This window comes from Rhamphochromis sp. 'chilingali' (genome assembly GCF_963969265.1).
Source record: "Rhamphochromis sp. 'chilingali' genome assembly, chromosome: 8".
NCBI classification, from domain to species: domain Eukaryota; kingdom Metazoa; phylum Chordata; class Actinopteri; order Cichliformes; family Cichlidae; genus Rhamphochromis; species Rhamphochromis sp. 'chilingali'.
The window spans coordinates 31096685-31115167 of record NC_137935.1 but is presented as its reverse complement, the minus strand read 5'-3'; the positions used below and the strand labels follow the sequence as shown (position 1 = coordinate 31115167).

The window sequence follows — 18483 nt, the reverse complement described above, 5'->3', positions numbered from 1 at the left end:
AATAACATAATGTACACCTGGATTTTTGACTTTCTAGAGCATTATTTATCTTCATTGACCAAATTTGAATGCAACACCCAAAACACTTTTGGGCAAATTAATGACACCACTCTCTGTGCTATCAATCTATTTGGCCAGGCAAGCAGAAACATGATGGGAAGGACGATAGACGCATTAAATTTTCAATGCAGCTGTTGTTCTTAACCCCTCCCCTCTCCTGTCATTGAAAGGAAACACATCGTATGCGACCGAGGTGATTGATTTCTGTGTATCTGCCCTTTGTGCATTCATCCCTCTTACCTATTTGAGAACTAAACTCCCAGGAGAGGTGCTCTTAGCCATTCCTCGCCCATGACTCATTTAACAAGCCATTGTCTTTCACAGTGTGTTCAGCATTGCCACGCACCCAGAAAACACCTCTATATTCTACGGGGAGCGCACAGTAAAGTAAATGTTGAAGAAATGATTCGTGTCTTTCTTGAACTCACTCCCTTTTCCTGCTTGTGCCGTGTCTTGCTCCGTTCCTCCTTCTCCTTCCAGTCTGCACTCCACACTCCAGAGGTGGGCTGTACCTAGCACAGTGTTGTAGAAATAAATGACTTTACACTCATTTGTGTGCACACAGAAAACATGCACAGTGAGTTGCAGAAAAAAACACTCACTGGTTATGAATACATTTATTTTAAAGGCAGAGAGTCAGCTTTATTCTCAGTGAGAGGTACAGCTTGTACAGCTATGACTAATGTTGTTGTACTTACTTGTGACAGCCTTGAGGAAAGTGCATCTGTATGCAAAACCTTTAAAATACACAAACCAGTGCAGCAGATTCGACTTTTTGTTCTTTTTACCAGCTTTTCAGTGTAAATCAGCTGATGAAAAGACTGCAGGATTCTCAGGTTTTTGCTTTTTCTTGTCTTTTTGCCCGATGGATGATGGTTCCCATATACCATCTGGCCCATGACAATTTAAGATCACCTTTATTAGCCCCATCCAGTGTTGACAACAGAAGAACGGGCCTCTTGTCCACCAGAGCCACCGGAGAGTCAGTGAGCGGGGACAGACTTCATTGTGACTGAGAAGATTTCAGCTGAAACTGAGACCCCGCCACTGTAACCAGACAGAGAGCCCCTGTATTCATCTGATGTGCCTGCATGTATCTAGGTAAGAGGCTATACTCGATCAGATTATAAGATATCCCACTACATGGAAGGTGTTAGTGCTCATTTCCTGGTAAGCCAGGAGTCCTGCATCTCAGCATCTATTCAAAAAAAAAGAAAAAAAAAAGAGAGGTGGTATCCCTGCCTCAGTGTGGGAACTGTTACATAATACTGTTAACAGATACAACACAAACAGTGTACTTGTGAATGGATACGGGAGGAGGAGGAGGAGGAGAAAGCCTGTGGCCTGTGCCTCTCATCTCTGAGAGAGGGGACAAAAACTTTGCAATCAATTTAGATTCTGCAATTGACCAACCAAAGTGGTTCTCAGTCGGTTTTTCCCTGCAGAGCCCTCCTTTGGTAGATACAAATATTGTCCAAAAAAAGAGAAAAAATAAAAACAAATACTGTGTACATCCATCCCAGGGTGATGTCTTTAGGCAGAATTCACCTCCGCCACACTCACATCTCACAAGTTTACATGGAATAAGAACAAATCTATTTGATCTCTTACCATTTCATGAAACACATTAAGAAAGATTCCTAGAGATTAAGATTAAGAAAGAAGGGATTACTTGCAGAGGAAGTTAATGCCATGGTGCAATCCCTCCCCCAAGATCCTGAACTGCACATTACAAACAATTATATTAGCCTGCTGATATATTACATGTACTATTTCAGAGAGCTGGAGCCACTGTAATAGAGGATGCTGCTCTTACGCTGATGTGTCGTAAAATGAAGTTATGGAGGCCCATTACAGCAACCATAGCTGCTGTCAGATTAGAGGGGAAAAAGGTCCCTGGCAGAGCAGTTGAATATAAGAATGGAGCTGAGAATTCAGACCAAATAAAGACACAAACATCAAACGATGTGTGCAAACATGTAATTGGGGGATAAAACATAATATCCCACTGAAACTACACTGAGGCTAGAAAAACAAACCCGTTCTCCCAGTGGATATAATTATAGTGGTAAAAACATGAGATTGGGGACAGCGATAGTGGTGTAATATGCTTAGAAATACCAGGAGAGGTCCCAGTAGAGCATCGCTGGGTAGGGTTGGCTTGGGAGATAAGGCCTCCACACACAGAGGAGAGTGGGTGGGTGGGAGTTTATTGCAGTTTAATGTGGTTTCATTTCGGCACTTTTTGGCCAATGTCTATTTTAAAAACCTCAAAACAGGCGTAATAAAACAGTTTTGTTGTATTATTATTATTATTATTTAGAAATTAACCATCTTAAATACACAACACAAGTTCACATATACTTGCATCAACACACAAGAGTTGGCACACTGCCCTTTTCTGATGAATCATAAGTGAATTAAGCATAATCCTCAACCACTAAAACATATTTATTTGCTTTATTAATTAAATAACTCCAATTGGGCATTTTAATAAATAAAATAATATGCGTTATTCTTTTTTTTTGTTAAATAGTAAATCTGAGAATTCGTGGATAAAAAAACAATAATTACATTTTAGCACTCCAAACAATATGTTGATTAAAGAGCTTGTTCATACTGCCAAATTAAACATTACACAAACAAAAAAATATTTTGGTAATTACAAATACTGTTAATTTAGGGCAGCTGTGGCATAAACCGGGTGGTCTCATATGTTTGTTATCGCTGCTTTATTCTGAAAAACAGGGTTACTACGCGAGTGTTTTGCGTCCCATCGTGGCATTTTCATGGAGTTTCTCATGCGAGTAATAAAAAACACACGAACGAATCAGGCGAGGGTCATAGCTGCATAGCTATCATAAATTGCGTCTACTTGTATTCAGCGCCTATGCTTAAAATTAATTTTACTGTCTGAGCGCCACTTCCTGATACACCTGTTTGGCAGGTAGTGGTAGGGCGGTCCGCCTAGGCGACGCTATCGGAGACTGAGTCATGAAAAATTGACTATGGGCGGAATTTTACTGAAGCTTTGACGCAACTTTGGACCTTTTTTTTTTTTTTAAACTTCACGCATTGGAGCCCGTTTTCCCCCCAACTTCAAAATGCGTCGACCGCTCCGAAGAACCAGCGCCCTGAACGTGGTTTTGCTGTTGTATTGGCTCTGCTGTTTGGGTGAGTAGACCGAGCCCGGGCTCGGCTGTCTTGTTTTTAAACTGGAGCCTCCATACTCACACAACCCCTGTCGCGTCTTTCAAAGTTTGGGCTGGTAGGCTGGCACTTATGTCCCATTTCCGCAATAACTCGTTAAACACAGGCTGTTTAAAATTTAGTTGACGTTTGAGTTTTCAGTGTCGTTAGCTCACCACTGTTAGTTGTACATTACACGTTTCGTTTTTAAGGCTATCACATAAATGCCCAAGGCAATGGAGGCCTTCTGGGTCTAAAGCCTACTCAACACTTCCATAGACCTAGCACGCCATATTTATTTGTAGTTTTTTTCGTTTATAGCTTTTCGTTTTAGATATAAACACTGCCAGTGAATATATAATACAAACCAGTGAATACAAAATATACTAAATGTAATCCAGTAAACACCACGAAGTTGTAGTAAACTGTACTCAGACAAGTGTTAAGTCACTGTCAACTAATTAATGATTCCCTCTTGTGGTAATAAGCCTAATAATCCACAGAGGCTTGCTAATGTAGCTGCCGTGGGGGCAGGCACACACGCTCGGCTCTTAATAATAAGCATAATAATAAGACCTTATGAAAAAAAAAAATCAGACAGTTGGTATTCAGTAACACAAGACCACGGCATTTTGCCAAAGATGGCGCTGAACTGTGGGCAGACTTTCAAAAAATAAGAAAAATAAATTGTGAAAATAGTCATGACTGTCGTGGACAACATAAAACACGGAGAGGTTGGTGTAACATCAGCACGTCCACAAACGCAGTTCTGTGAAAATGCTAGGATGCTGTGTGAAATGTAGCTAAAAACAATGCAATGATTCAAATATTTCATAAACCCAAATTTAATTGTTAATAGAATTTAGAGATCATATGAAATGTTTAAACTGAGGAAATGTATTATTTTAAGAAAAACATTAGCTCATTTTGAATTTGACGGCAGCAATGTGTCCCAAAAATTGAGACCGGGGACTTCACTGTGCACCTGGACTCTTCTATTATGAAGCCATGCTGCTGTAATATCTGCAGTATGTAGTTTTGCATGGTCTTGCTAAAATATGGAAGGCCTTCCCTGCAAAAGACGTTGTCTGCATGGGGGCATGTGCAGCTCTATAACCTGTATATACCTTTCAGCAATGGTGGTGCCAATTCCATAGGCACTAATGCACCACTGTACTCTCAAAGATGCAGGACCTATAAGTGAGCAGTGATATCAAGCCAGATTGTTCCTGTTTCCTCTTTAGTCCAAAGGATGTGGTGTCATTTCCAAAAATAATTTAAAATTTAATGCTATTCTGTGGTCAGATTATTTATGTTCTGTCTCTGTTTTAAGTGGATTTGCCTTTCTGTATTGTGTTGATGCCTCTTCTTTGCATGATAGCTTTAACCTGAATTTGTGTGAGTTTGCCCCTCGCGCACAGAGATTTCTCCAAATTCTTGGAATCTTATAATGAATGTACTGTAGATGCTAACATATTCTTCACAATTTTACCTTGAGGAACATTGTTTTTGAAATTGTTTCACAATTTAAAGATGCCGTTTATTGCAGACTAGTGAAATTCAGCCCACCAGCATAAGCTAAAGAAAAAAAATGTGGAAAGAAATCAGCCTCTCTAAGCTGGTTTTTAATACTCAATCATGCTGCTGACCTAATTGCAATAAACCTAATTGGTTGAAAAAGTTCCCCAGCTGTTTCTTTTTAGTGCCTCTTACATTTCCAGGTGTTTGTTTTCCCCATCCTGACTTCTTTGAGACGTGTTGCTACCATCAAATTCAAAATGAGCTTATGTATTTTATGAAAGAGTAAAATGCCTCAGTTTCAAAACACGTTTTGTGTGTTATATTGTCAAAAAATATGTTTATTTGAGTTTACGTTTTACAGAGCATCCAAATTTTGTGGAATCAAGGTTGTACTAATATGGGGAGTTTTTCCTTGCAGGGTTACATAAAAACATGCTTACACAGTGTGTTCTCATCCTCGCTCTTCTACTCAAGTAAATGTCCAAAAACGAGTGTCAACATGCCCAACGATGAGCTGCCGGTGTTCCTGTCCCAGCACTGATTACGATATTATCAGCATTTATTATCTTCAAGTTCAAGAGTGGTTTGGCTTTTTGATTTCCACTGTTTTGAAGAGATTGCTTTGTTCAAGTCACCCCAAGGTCTTTGTCGATGAATCGGGCTGATTGGATGAGATCTCTTCTGCTCATGTGTTTAATATAAACTTTGGCCTTATCATGTCCCTTGGGATGCTTGGTGAAAGCAGTGGTGTTGTTCTAATAAGATTGGTTATATCAGAGGATCGCTCTGTTTTGCTTTTGGTAAATTCTTAAAGAAAATACATGTTGAGGCTTTTTCTGGAAATGAAGGGCTCTTTCATTTTTGCCCTCCAAAAGCAGTGTGTTAATGTCAGAGATAGCTGAAGGGAAAATGCAGCCGGTTTCACATAAATACTTTGTCTTGAAGGGGACAATGTTGCACCACGATGATGCTTTTATTCACTTTAGCTCGAGTCAAAGTTGGTCAGGCTGTTTTATCAGTCTACCAGTTATAGCTTCAGTCAGAAATCTATCACATAGCCAGAATTCTCATGAGCCCCAGAGGAGGTGACTGTGGCATGCACCACAGCAATGCTGACATTTCATCTTGAGACTGAAAATACCTTTACAGTTACTGCATAAAACAACAAAACAAAAAAATGGCTCCAGATGCACAGAGTCTCTCAAGGATCATTCCTGGTCATGTTGGCGATCCTCTACATTTTCTGTATTGCTATCAGCAGCAGTTTTATGCATTTATTGAAATAACCATGTCTGGATGGATTGGCCACGAGAAGCTTGGTGTCTGTGGTTCAGAACAAATCATTTTGGCAAAGCTGTCGGCTAGATTGCTGTGAAATTTGCCACAGATCCCTAAGGTCCTATTAGGGTAAATGGAACTGATTTTTTTTTTTTATTTATTTTTTTTATGTAGTGTCACATCGCGCCAAACTTTGCACTTTATTTTTACTGCTAAGTAGCAATCAACATGTTAAACAAAGATATTGAACAGGGTGAAATTTCAAACCTTGCTGCACAGTCTGTCCACTGTGTTTTGAATCCAGTCTTCATGGTGTGTGTGCAAGCACTAGCAAGAGAAGCCGTTTGTTTGTTTGTTTGTTTTGTTTTGTTTATAGGTGTAGTTGAGCGGTTTGTTGTGGACAGTGCTGATGTTGAGTCCCTTGGTATTATCACTGAAGAAATGACAATGAAAAGCCATCTAGAGCGAGACAGAGCTGAAGGCCTCTGAGAGATACAAATGTAAAACAAGGTCTGTCCAATTCAGCAAGAGAGTCGGATGAGTAACTTGCATTAGCGTCAGTGCGTTCTGTGTCTATCCGGAGGACGTTGTTACCTTGGTGTGAGCATATTTGCACACTCTATTTTGCAGTGGGTAAAACGTCACTCACATTGTGTTCTCCTTCCTGCTTTACACACAAATATACATAAATCTGTACATGATAGTGCCATTTTTTTTCTTTCTTTTTTTTTCTGGCTGGCTTTCATCTCTGACCAGCGGATCTCTCTTCTTCTTTTTTTTCTACTATAATATTTCACCTCCAGCTCCTTCCCCAGTCTCCTCCATCACAGTGACTACACCACCAGAGGTCCATGCATCTAAAGGAGATACTGTCACATTGTCCTGTTCATTTACTTCCACAAGTAGGCCAACTAGTAGGATGACAGTTGACTGGTCTTACCGGCCGCAGAGCGGAGGTCCACCAATGATGGTGAGTATACTTTTATCCAAATTAACTTCAAGGCTGTGTTGCAGCCAGTGTTGCAAAATAATGTGTGTGCTTTATTTGCAGCCATAACTGCCGTGAAATGTTAAAGTCTGTAATGTTCAGTCAGCTCTTTCAGAAACATGCATTTTTTCTAAAACACCTGTAATTGACTCATTTTGGGAGTTTTACACATTAAAAGATAATTGGACAAGAGAACAAATAAACACTGTAGTGCACCGGCTGAATGTAGATGTCAGTTGAAAGTATTACTCTGTAAAAGATCATAGAGAGATCAAAGCTGTGCTTCCAGTAATGACATTATTTACTGAACTAACTAATGATGACTTATTATCACACATGAAAATTAGAAGACCACGACTATAATTTGGTAACAGATAAACAGGATTATGGGGTTGTTGATTTTTTATTTTTTGTTTCCTTCGCAGGATAATTACTGTTCTCAGTAGCCGATTTTTCTATGTCAACGGTTCATAGATTCATTTATTGGTGGCTGTCTGTCTATACATTTTTTTTTTTTTTAAATATGGAGTGCTGGTAAGACTTTTTTTCAATTCAATTTAATTCATACAGCGCCAAAACAGCAGTCACCTCAAGGCGCTTCATATTGTAAGGTAGACCCTACAATAATACATACAGAGAGAAACCCAACAATCATATGCACTTTGGCGACAATGGGAAGGAAAAACTCCCTTTTATCAGGAAGAAACCTCTGGCAGAACCAGGCTCATGCTGTGGAAGAGAGCCAGAGATTAAGACAAAATCTCTGACACTGACTGTAGAAATGTAATGCATTTTGTGAAGTCTTTGTAATTAGATTTCATTGAACTGAAATAAAAAGTGTAGCTGAACTAAACATGACTCAGCCTGGCAGGGAAGGAGCTATGGATTATTAAGGTGGGGCAAAACAAGACAAAACAAGAAAATCCTTGTGAAACATGTCAGATACGTTGCTTCACAATCACTGTAGGCTGAAGTTATAGTTGGAAGATAAAATATAGACAGTATTTATATATCTAAGGTCCTCCTGACCTGCACTTCATGTCTTCTTTCTTGCTTTCAAGGGGCCAGAGTTTCTTGTCATAAAGTCTTTCAGAGATTTTCTTTTCTCACTGGTTGTTTTTTCACTTATTCTCAGTACAGTCCTTCATAAGCAACACAACACTGACCTAGGAATCATTCAAGCATTGAAAAGGCACCTAACTCATGGGATGAACCAGTGCTATGTCTACACGTAACAGACATCTTGGCAAAGAGCCCATTTTAAATTTGATCTTTAGGCCCTCTGTTGCAAAACACATCATTTGTACACATTTCTTCAGCTGAAAATCTGAAAAACACCCCCAAAAAACAGTTTAACAGACATAAAATATTTTTGAACTTGCAGGGCCTCACACAGAAATTGTTCATAAGACAGGCTTGTGACACGCATTGCCACTTTGTGCAAACACAGCTTGTTTGAATATGTGATTGCTTTATTTGCATTCATGGCCAGCTCGACTTCGCTTGATTTCTGAACGTACCTGTACACCTGCTGTGATAGCGGCAACACCCTCAAGCAAATTCAGTTTAATTACAATTTTGTTTATGCCAAATTCATCTGATTTATGAGCCTCGGTGTGAAGAGAAAAAGAAAAGTCCACGTTTTACCCATTCATGTTCCAGTCCATCTTTTGTGGCTTCCTCGGTAAAACCCCAGAAAGTGAGCTACCTTAAGACCCCTCCTCATGCGATGGAATTGTGGTCTTGTTCGAAGTGCGTTGAAATGTATCCATCCTAACCCATAACTGCATTCAGTCCTCTAAGTGTGGCTTGAGTTTCACTGACCAATCCACTGGAAACACACCACATCATTTAAGCATTTCCATTTGTACTTTAAGATAGCCATCCACTGTGGTTCTGTGTAATTGCATTTGGACTGTGAGAATCCATAGTGTGGTAGCTGCAACCCTCTATGCAACCATTTCCTATAGGAGCACTTGAAGTAAAGTAGAGGCTAATGCTTTGTGGCTCTGCAGATATGGAGTTCTGCTGGTTCACTCTCATTAAGATGTAGTTGTGTGGAGGGAGAGATGCATGTTATATTAGCGTTGGGGTGTCAGTCTGCAGTAATTGCTTGATAAAGCCATACAGCTGTTTGGGGGGGAGGAGGAGCCAGCTGCTTCCTAACAAAAAAAAGGAGCCCACTTTTCCTGCAGTTCATCAGAACTAACTCAACCTAAATAAAAAGAGGCAGGTTCCTGATGTGACCAGTACATACAAATAACAATTAGAAACTTCCAGACTTGCTTCTAAGCCTTCATTTACTTCCCATCCAATTTCATTTGCAGTTTTGGCTGCTTTATTGGCCTGTGTGTCCCTGCTCGTATATCATGCTGGGAGAGGCCATGAATAAGCATGTGAAAACCTCTATCAGAAAATATAATTTTGCTGCCAAAGCTTTAGTGTCAATCTGAATTGCTGCAGTGCTTCAGTGGCTTACATAATTACCTCCAGTCCTGATGAGAATTAATTTTGTAGATTGGCGAAGAGAGGCTGAATGTTCAATCAAATATCAGTGGAAGCTGATGGTAATTGAAGGATTTGGCTATTGGGTTTTGCTGAATAATGTTACATTAAAATCTATTATTATGATCTAAAAGTTGCTGCTAAGCTTCTCAAGTCAGGGGAAGCATTTGTTTAAATGTAGGTGGTCTCAGTTGAAAACAGTCTTCCATCCTTAGTCATGCTGCAGCATCTCTCATGAATTCAAAAGTACCTTTGGGTCTAATGTTTGTTTTCAGCCTGAGCAGAGTCTAGTAGTAGTAACTGATTTCAAGCTTTTCTCATGTAGGCTGAGCTCTGCCAACTTTTAAATGATCAACCAAGAGTGAGCAACACTGATATGACCATCTTTATCTTTGCCCGCCTCTACAGCACGAGGCTGTAAAAGCATAAAACCTTATCAATCCTAGTAATTATCCAGGTGATTCTGTGGTTTTGCTTTTTTCCTGCCTCAGTTTATTGTGAACATCATATGCAGTTATCCTTGTTGACAGTGTTCACAGAGATTTGCACATTTCAGGCAGTAAATGTATAAACTTCAAACAAGGCAAACGTTTTTACCTAATCTTGATTTTTTTCAAAGTAAATATTGTTCTGAGTTTGTGAAGCCAGTTTGAATACATTATAAATAATATAAAACTTTATTGTGTTTGTTCAGTTTTATTTTCATGTACTTTTCAGGAAAGGGAGGGATTATATTTAGGGTTTGTAGCACTTTGTGAATGGTTCATGTTTATCAGATTTCCTGAGCACAAAGAATCACTGCATTAGTGGCTTAGATTATCTCTGCTATCAGTTCTACTTGAGCGTACTACTTGTCATTATGTGTATTAGCTCAAATACTTGTCTGGTTAAGTTGTAGGAAATTACATGTATGTTTAGCGGTCTCTGGGCATGGATTCATCTGTATTTATATTGGAAATTGTTCGGAAAATGTTCTGTGTCTAAATTGCCATATGTCAGAAGCGTAGTATGAGTTGCGAGGACAGCTCAGGCATCAGCCACGTGAAATCAGTCGCAAAGAGCACTAAAAACTTTGTTTATTAGCAGGTTGTTGGAGCCATCTGTAGTTTGCATGAAAGATGCTAACCTCTCTCCAAACACCTGGCTTTTTCTCTCCAGGCAGTGAAAAGTGCAGTGCAAACCGAAATGGAGAACATTTGCTTTACTGCTACAACAAACAGATTTCAAAGGTCTGCGTTTCCTGTTTGCACCACACTTTTCAGTTTCACTACCATTTGGTGAGTAGTTTGTGTTTGTCGGCATTTCATGTGCAAACTATGGGTGACTGTCAGCTAACAGAGCACACACTCAACAATTTGTAGGTATTTTGCGCATGCGACACCAACAACTTTGCACGTGTTTTCAGTGGGTTGTGACATAACTGCAAACAGTTTCTTAGTGGGTTGACGGCAGCTCTGTCAACAACTCTTTCACTTTTTTGATGTTCAGATCAACACTAGTTAAGATTTTGCTTTTTAAAACTTACTGTAACATTGTAAGTTGTTGTGATCTTGTTTAATATCATCTGTGTTTGAGGAGGCGTGCACGCAGTAATACTGAGAGTAAAAAAAGGTGGAAACTGGTGCGATTATAAATAACAACAGTGTTTAGGTCAAATCTGGTATTGCTGTGGAAATAGATAATTATGTTTTTATCTTAATAAAGGAGATTCTTATTAAATCCTGTGTTTCATGTTGGTGGAGTTTTATTCACATTATTCAAACAGGAGCAGAAAACCATGACAATACAAATACATACTTTCAGACTGTATTCTTTACCCTTTTCTTGTTTGTATTTTATTTGTTTACTTTCATTTTCTTTTCCTCCATGTCTGTGCGTATTGTTGTGTCATAAACTTAATAAAGCACACATTCTGCACTCTTAGTTTACTCTGTGCAAAACATGTTCTGTCGTGTTTACACATTTTTATCCCCCTCTTTTCCACCCACATGCACAGCACACTCATTCTCCGGATGTCATGTTGTAGAGAGGTCTGGGTCAGCTTGATGTGGGAGTGATAAAAGGGATGGAGTTTGTTGTTGAAAACAGACTGATGTGGTAAATGTTAAACACAGACGTAGATTCATTTTTTAAGACTTCTGCAGAATTGTGCACTAGCGTGAATGTCCTTTGGGAGTTGCTGGATTTTATTCGTATTTCTCAGACGGAACAAGGAGCCCTCTTCCCTCTGTCAACAATGTTGCCCAAGGAAAGGATGTCCAACCGCCATCTGTTTCTCCAGACAAGTTAGATTTGCAAATGATGAGTAGTATTATGTGCTCTCTGAACAGGAAAATGATCATTAATTTACACAGTTTTAGGCGTTAGTCTCCTAGTGTGACACAGCAGGTTGAAATATGCACAATGCATAGCCACATTTCACTGCACAGCCTTCCTGCACACTCAAATATCATTTTCAGCTTGCTCAGGCTATTTAACCACTCCTCTGTCTTTCATATAAAGATGTAAGATGTCTTTTTCTCCTTTCAGTTTCTCCACTTCTCCTCACGGGCGTACCCGCCAACAGAGGGTCAGTTCGGCGGTCGAATCCGGTGGCAAGGCACCCCGGCACGTGGAGATGCTTCCATCTCTTTAATCAATGCCACACTGAATGACAATGGGACCTTTACATGCACAGTCAGAAACCCACCTGATGTCCATGGGTCCACGACTTCACACACTGTACTTATTGTCACACCAAGGGGTAAGATGCTAACCTAACAAGTCAAATCCTTGTCTTGCATTCAGACTCTTTCTGTGTTTGTCCTGACTTCAACTCAGGTGTCTGGTTTTGGTGCCTCTCATTATCAGTTGTACAGTGTGTGCATGCAGACACTGGGCTGACTTAGGAAAGGCTTAAAATTCCAATGCCAGCCTCACAGTTTAATGGATGGCAGACTAATCCAAACATCCATGTTGTGTTTGTGTAAGCCTGTCATGATTTAAGCATTTGGTCTCACATGTATTAACCTGCGTCAGCTATGAGTGTACGGTAGATGATTAGAGAATGACTGGAGTGTAGCTCATCACATTTTGAATTGCTTATAAAAACCTAGAAGGGAAGATTGAACCCACTCTTGTCTGTGCAGTTTGTAACTCTGGTACGTAAAATGAACATGTGAAATGTTGACTGTATTTTTCCGGGAACGGCTTCCACCCAACCAGGAAGTTGCTATTCTCTGCCAGGGAAGAGTCTGGCATGTAGCCCCACTGTAATGGCCCATTGTTGTTTTTTTCTCTTTCTGTACAGCTTAGCAATGAACTTTTTGTCAGGGAGCTTTGGCGATATGCTGGTTGGTGGATTTGTTACCTATGGGTAAAGACAGGCAAGCTGTTCTAATCAGCTGCTGGATTCAGCTGCATATTTACTGTAAAGACGTGAGCCATGTGTCTTTTCATCTCTTCTCTGCAAGAATATTACAAACTGTTTCACGTTTTCCGTGCTATCATCAACTGTATAGTGGCACTCATAGAGCTGCTGTATATACTATGTATACAGTTTACAGTCTGTGTGACAGTGTGTGTGTGTGTGTGTATATGTGGTGACTGCCAAGTGCAGATTTGTATGAAGTCCTGTAGATGTGTGATCATAAACATCATGTAACTGTGCCCCTGATGACCAAACACTCTTCTCCTCCTCCTCAGTGCCCAGCATTCGCTTCTCAGATGTTGCAGTCCTCCTTTTTTTCATCCTCCTTCCCTCTGCTGTCATAACCCTCATTCTTATTGGACGGATGATGTGTCCCAAGAAAGAGCGTAACCAATCAAAGGCCCACAGATCACCCATAGAGGTCACAGAGGGGTGAGTAGATGCATTCTGCCAATCACTGGTGAGGCTCTCCAGGGGATAATGATGGTCACAGCAGGTGATAAATAGGATTGATGGTTATAGACATGCTTTTTCAAATGGATTTAATAAACGTTAAACAGGAATCTAAGTTTTTAAAATGGGTGTTTGCTTCTGAAGAGTGGCTATCAATCACTCTTTAACTGACTTCTCGCTGGTATGTCATGTGATTAGAAGTCACATAGGGTTTCAGCCAGTACTGGCTTGTTTTTCACTGGTTCACACTAGGGCTGAACGATTATGGAAAATAATCTAATTGCGATTTTTTTGCCCCAATATTGCGATTGCGATGCGATATGCGATTATTTTTTAAGGTATTTGTCTTCTGTATTATTAAACAAAGACAAGCAATACATCATATAGTATGGCCAATACTATATTACATTAATTTTAAACTGTTCTTTCCTGGAAGACAGACCTCTGTTATGATGACATGAGGTGATGCATGAATTGATGACTGACATTTTTATTTAACTTCTTCAATCACAACAGTATATTTGAACATACACAATAGTTTATTTTTAGCTTACAAACATCTGAGCATAAAGTGCTGACAAGGAACCCTGGTGTAAACATTAAAATGAAAGTCAGTACAATGTGCAGATTGCAGAAATATACATAAACAAAATCAGTGGCTTTACCACACTCAGTTTTTCGACATCTGTGAACTACTAGACAGTCATTCAATTAAAAAATAATATTAAATAAATAAAACTAATAAATAAAAAATACACACATCTTACTGATCTCTGCAGTCAGTAACATTACACATAAAGTGCAAACATAATAGCAATTGTATAAACACACACACAAACACGCCTTTAAAATTTAAAGGCGTGAAATTGGACGGTCTAGTTCTGATTAGCGTCACCGCTGTCTCGGTGGAGTTTAATAAACTCGGCCGTCTGCTTCTTGCTATCTAAAATATAACCAGACACTGGTGTAAATTCTCGACTGTCTCATACTTCTGTTTAATAAGTTTTCTGTTTGACGTTTAGTCAGCTGTGTGAAAACCAAGGAGGAACCCACCCGGGGGATTAATAAAGTTTTATTTTATCTAATCTAATAACTTTAATCTCAGCCAAACCGATTTACTCACGAACAAACAAAACACTGAAAAAAGCCCAACAATAACATTTTTAGGTTGTCTAAGTGACTTATATATTACGTTTAACCCGAGCAGCGAAACTCCGCGGTGATCTGAAAATGATGTGCCGGGAGTTGTGCCGTTCTCGGCCGCATCAGTAACCCTCGAGCTCCCGGCTAGCTGTCGAGCTGGTGGGTAGCAGACGCCTCTGAAAACGTCGAAGCACTTTTGCAAATATGGGATATCTTGATAAACCAAGCAGATATTTGATGTTTACACAACTACTTTCTCGCCTGAAAATATGTTAAAAGTTTATTTTGTGACCCAGAAAGATTAGTATGAGTAATTTTAAAACTTAGTAGCGGCCGCCATTGCTGGAAACTGGAGTTTGGCTGGGCCGCGCTATGAATTCTGGGATATGGTAGTAATTTGGACAGCCTTCGGCGCGTCGCTGTGACGTAATCGGTCTACAAATGCGGCCTCAGGAGGATGCAGCCCATGAATTGTATAATATAATCGCAGTATAATCGCAGCCTTTGCGGTTAGAAAATTGCACTTGATCATGTCGCGATATTATCGCAAATGCGATATATCGTTCAGCCCTAGTTCACACAGGAAGAAGCTTTTAAAACAAGTACTGGCTTGCAGCTGTGGTTCACATTAATCTTAGGTGCTCTACGAACATTATATACTTATATATAAGCAGCTTGCCACTGTTACCATTATCTTTTTGAAAAATTGTTTCATCTTTGTCTTTTGACTTTTTCCTGTTTTTATACTGTTAACTACACTCAAATACACCTTTACAGTAAAAAACAAGAGAATAACAAAAATTGGCTATTTAACACTGAATAGAAAACTTGTAAAAAGGCCAAAATATTTTAATTAGAATATATCTATCAGTGATCTTTGTATTTGCTGAAAATCTGATGTTGTTACCTTTGGGTGAACTAGCCTGTCTTCCTTGTTTTTGGTCTTTATGCTTTGCCAAGCTAACTGAGCGCTTGCGTCATCTTAATGCTTAACTGACATAATTAAATGGGATTCATTTTAATAGGGAATTATAATTTCAAACATTTATTTTGTATTTATTGAGGAATAATTGTCTGAGTGCTAACGTCTGTTTGTGGTGTAAATCCAGTGTTTCCCACAGTTTCATATTTCATTTGTACCAGTATATAAACATATTTATACAAATGTATGCATCAGAAATGTGCACACGCTGCTGTCTGTCTGGAAATATACTTTAAAATAATATAGTGTGTAAGGTGCTCCTGTGCAAAGATTTTAATGGACAGCTACTTTGTGGAGCTGAATAACAGGGTTTTAAAATCAGTTTGCCTCTCCCTCCCTCCCTCTGATGAACGTCCATGATGGTAGTCCTTGCTCTCCTCTGAGCTCACACTACAAAACATGAAACAATTCTCCTGTAGCTTAGAAGGAAACGTTGAAACCAGAGTGGCCCTAGTTTGCAGCGGATCTCCACAGCAAAATAAATACTACAGCTGGAGTCAATGCGACTGTGGCATGAGAAACTCTCTAACGAGACATCAGTGACGTATCGATGACTGCCACAATGGTGACCTAGCGAGTGAGCCAGCGGGAAGGTAATAGTCCACTATTAGATTTATGGCAGATGGCATTGTTCTTTCAGATGAAGAGGAAAAAGCTAAACTGGGTCTTCAAATAGTTTAACAGCTGATAATATATCCTAAATTGCTGCCCAATTATAGACTGAATGTGGCAAACATGGACATAAGTGGAAACAACAAATGGAGAGCCTCAGTTGAAAAGTACGTGTTTTATTGTGGGCTTGAAAGGTGATTTGTACGTACTGTATCTAAACAGCACAGGCAGGCTTTTACTTTGCAAACATGTGATTATGTCGTTCTTAACTATCTTTGCTGTCCGTTCTGCATTCATCAGGGATGAATATGGCATCCCAGGATACACACACAAAGAAGATAGGGCCAAATGCCGTGACCTATATGTGATGGTAAGAGTACAGAATTTCTACAAAGCCATAAATAACTTACTGAGACATGTCTGCGAGATACATTTCACATGATTCATTTTACACGACCTCGGTGTCTGACAACAGGACTTTGGGATTTGTAAATTATTGATTAATTTTTTCCTGTGTAGCTGTTCTGTGTCTTTGTGTGTACCTGTCCATAAGTATTTCTTCCTTTTCTTTTCCAGGACTCAGACGACGAGTATTACTTAAAAGACTTTAAAAAGAGGCCTCCTGAAGCCGAAGGCTATGCTGACTCCCACTGCTAGAGAACCCCGGTGGTCAGGAGATGTAACTGCAGCCTGGTGCTTTATAGGAAATCAATGCAGGATTTCTATCTTCTATGTCACAGTCCACCACTCAGCCACTCCACCACTTGGTGATGAGGTTTGTTTTGGTGACCTCTTTGGTAAATACTCCATATATTTAACACTATGCAAATAATTAGATTTTCTTTTGTATTCCCAAGCTCATGCACCCCCCCCCCCCCCCCAAAAAAAAAAAAAAAAGCTAGAATTTATAGGCTGTTTTGACTGTTTTCACACGACGGAGCTGGGGATGAAGAGAAATCTAAAGTCTGTGGTGTGAATATGGTATTTACTTTTTATTCTGTGTGCACAAAGCACCATGGCTGGTACTGTTTGGCAAACTGTCCTTGTGTATGCAATGCATGCAAACACAAATATTCTTTTCTTTTGTTTTTTTTTGTTTTTGTTAGTTTTTTGGAGATGCATACATTTTTTTTTTTCTAATTTATTGCCTCCATCAGAGTGGCTGTGTGATATCTGTCAGTGTCTCTGTTTTACTCTTGTGGAACATTTCTGTCATATCATTAATATTTGTAAAAAAATAAATAAAAACTAAACATTAACTGAGATCACTCATGGTATTTATAGTCAGTACTCTGTTTCACTTCCAGCAATAACTGTATGCATTTGCTTTTGGATAGTTGTTTGGAGGGAAGTCCTGTGTTTGACTGCAGATGTGGTTATGTAATGTAATATAACGGTTTTGGATGCACACCGTGCTTTTGCATCTCTTTTTCACAAATAAATTGAGCTGATTCTTTTGGCTTTGTAAGAATGCTTTAAAAAATGATTGTACTTTAATATAAAGAAATTGTTTATTCTTATTTTTTTTTTTATTAAAGTGATGGATCTGTATTTAACTTCTATTGAGACAGTTTGATGTTGAAGTTCATGGCGCACTGCCACCATTTTCTCCCTTATTCTCCTTGTTTGCTCTGTTGCACTATTCATGAATGGATCTCTTCAACTATTCATGAACGTTCTTGAATATTCCTTTAAAAACTCTGAGGACACGCTGGAGTCTTGGAACTACTTGTAAATTTGTGGTTGCGTCTGTCTCATCTACACAGTCGTGGGCCTTGAGAGACATGAAAAGATCCAATAAACAGTCTCCAGCAAAACGCACTGAAAGCGACAAGTCCTCAATCTGTCTCATTTCTATTTCTCAGCCTGCTCATTCATGTCCTCTAGGTTTTAATAATTCACAAACTGCTGTGGTGAAACAGTTATTCCTCCTTCATCTGAACTGCCATGGCAACAGCTTACTCGTGTCAAGCAGGGAAAAAATATATTTAAAAAAACTGATTGAAGAAAGGAAACCGTTGGACTGTTGCCCGGACTCAAATTTCTGGATAAACCTTGTTTAGGAGATGCTTCAGATGTTCTGTTTTCCATGCTAAGAGGATATAGTATCACTCCTGTCTCATAATATCACTTACCTGCAGAGATTTACTGCTCCAAATATTGAGCCACATAACCTCCATCTTTCTAAATGCTCAATTATGCAAAACATTTTGCAGAACATCTGTTTTTATCAACCTAAAGTCTGCCTTTGGGTTTAGTAGCGATTATGACTTTCCCCTAGTGGAAGTGCTGCAGATTTACCTTATTTACCTAAATTTATTTGTGCTGTCGGATATTGTTACC

General features: G+C 39.3%; 1 protein-coding gene across 1 annotated transcript; it reads left to right on the top strand.

Annotated features, from left to right (window-relative positions):
- Nucleotides 1-3024: 3024 nt before the first annotated feature.
- On the top strand, nucleotides 3025-17599 carry mpzl3 (myelin protein zero-like 3). The gene is made up of 6 exons (XM_080888806.1): nucleotides 3025-3234; nucleotides 6852-7018; nucleotides 12071-12284; nucleotides 13226-13382; nucleotides 16441-16510; nucleotides 16717-17599. Exons 1-6 carry the CDS (start codon nucleotides 3165-3167, stop codon nucleotides 16795-16797), a joined length of 759 nt encoding a protein of 252 aa, XP_080744932.1. The 5' UTR covers nucleotides 3025-3164; the 3' UTR covers nucleotides 16798-17599.
- The last annotated feature ends 884 nt before the right edge of the window (nucleotides 17600-18483 follow it).

What these genes read in the sequence shown, in the direction of transcription:
- mpzl3 (XM_080888806.1), top strand. Translation starts at nt 3,165, where the DNA reads ATGCGTCGACCGCTCCGAAGAACCAGCGCCCTGAACGTGGTTTTGCTG. An exon ending in GCGGAGGTCCACCAATGATG is followed by an intron (nt 7,019 to 12,070) that starts GTGAGTATACTT and finishes TTCTCCTTTCAG; the next exon opens with TTTCTCCACTTCTCCTCACG. An exon ending in CCCATAGAGGTCACAGAGGG is followed by an intron (nt 13,383 to 16,440) that starts GTGAGTAGATGC and finishes TGCATTCATCAG; the next exon opens with GGATGAATATGGCATCCCAG.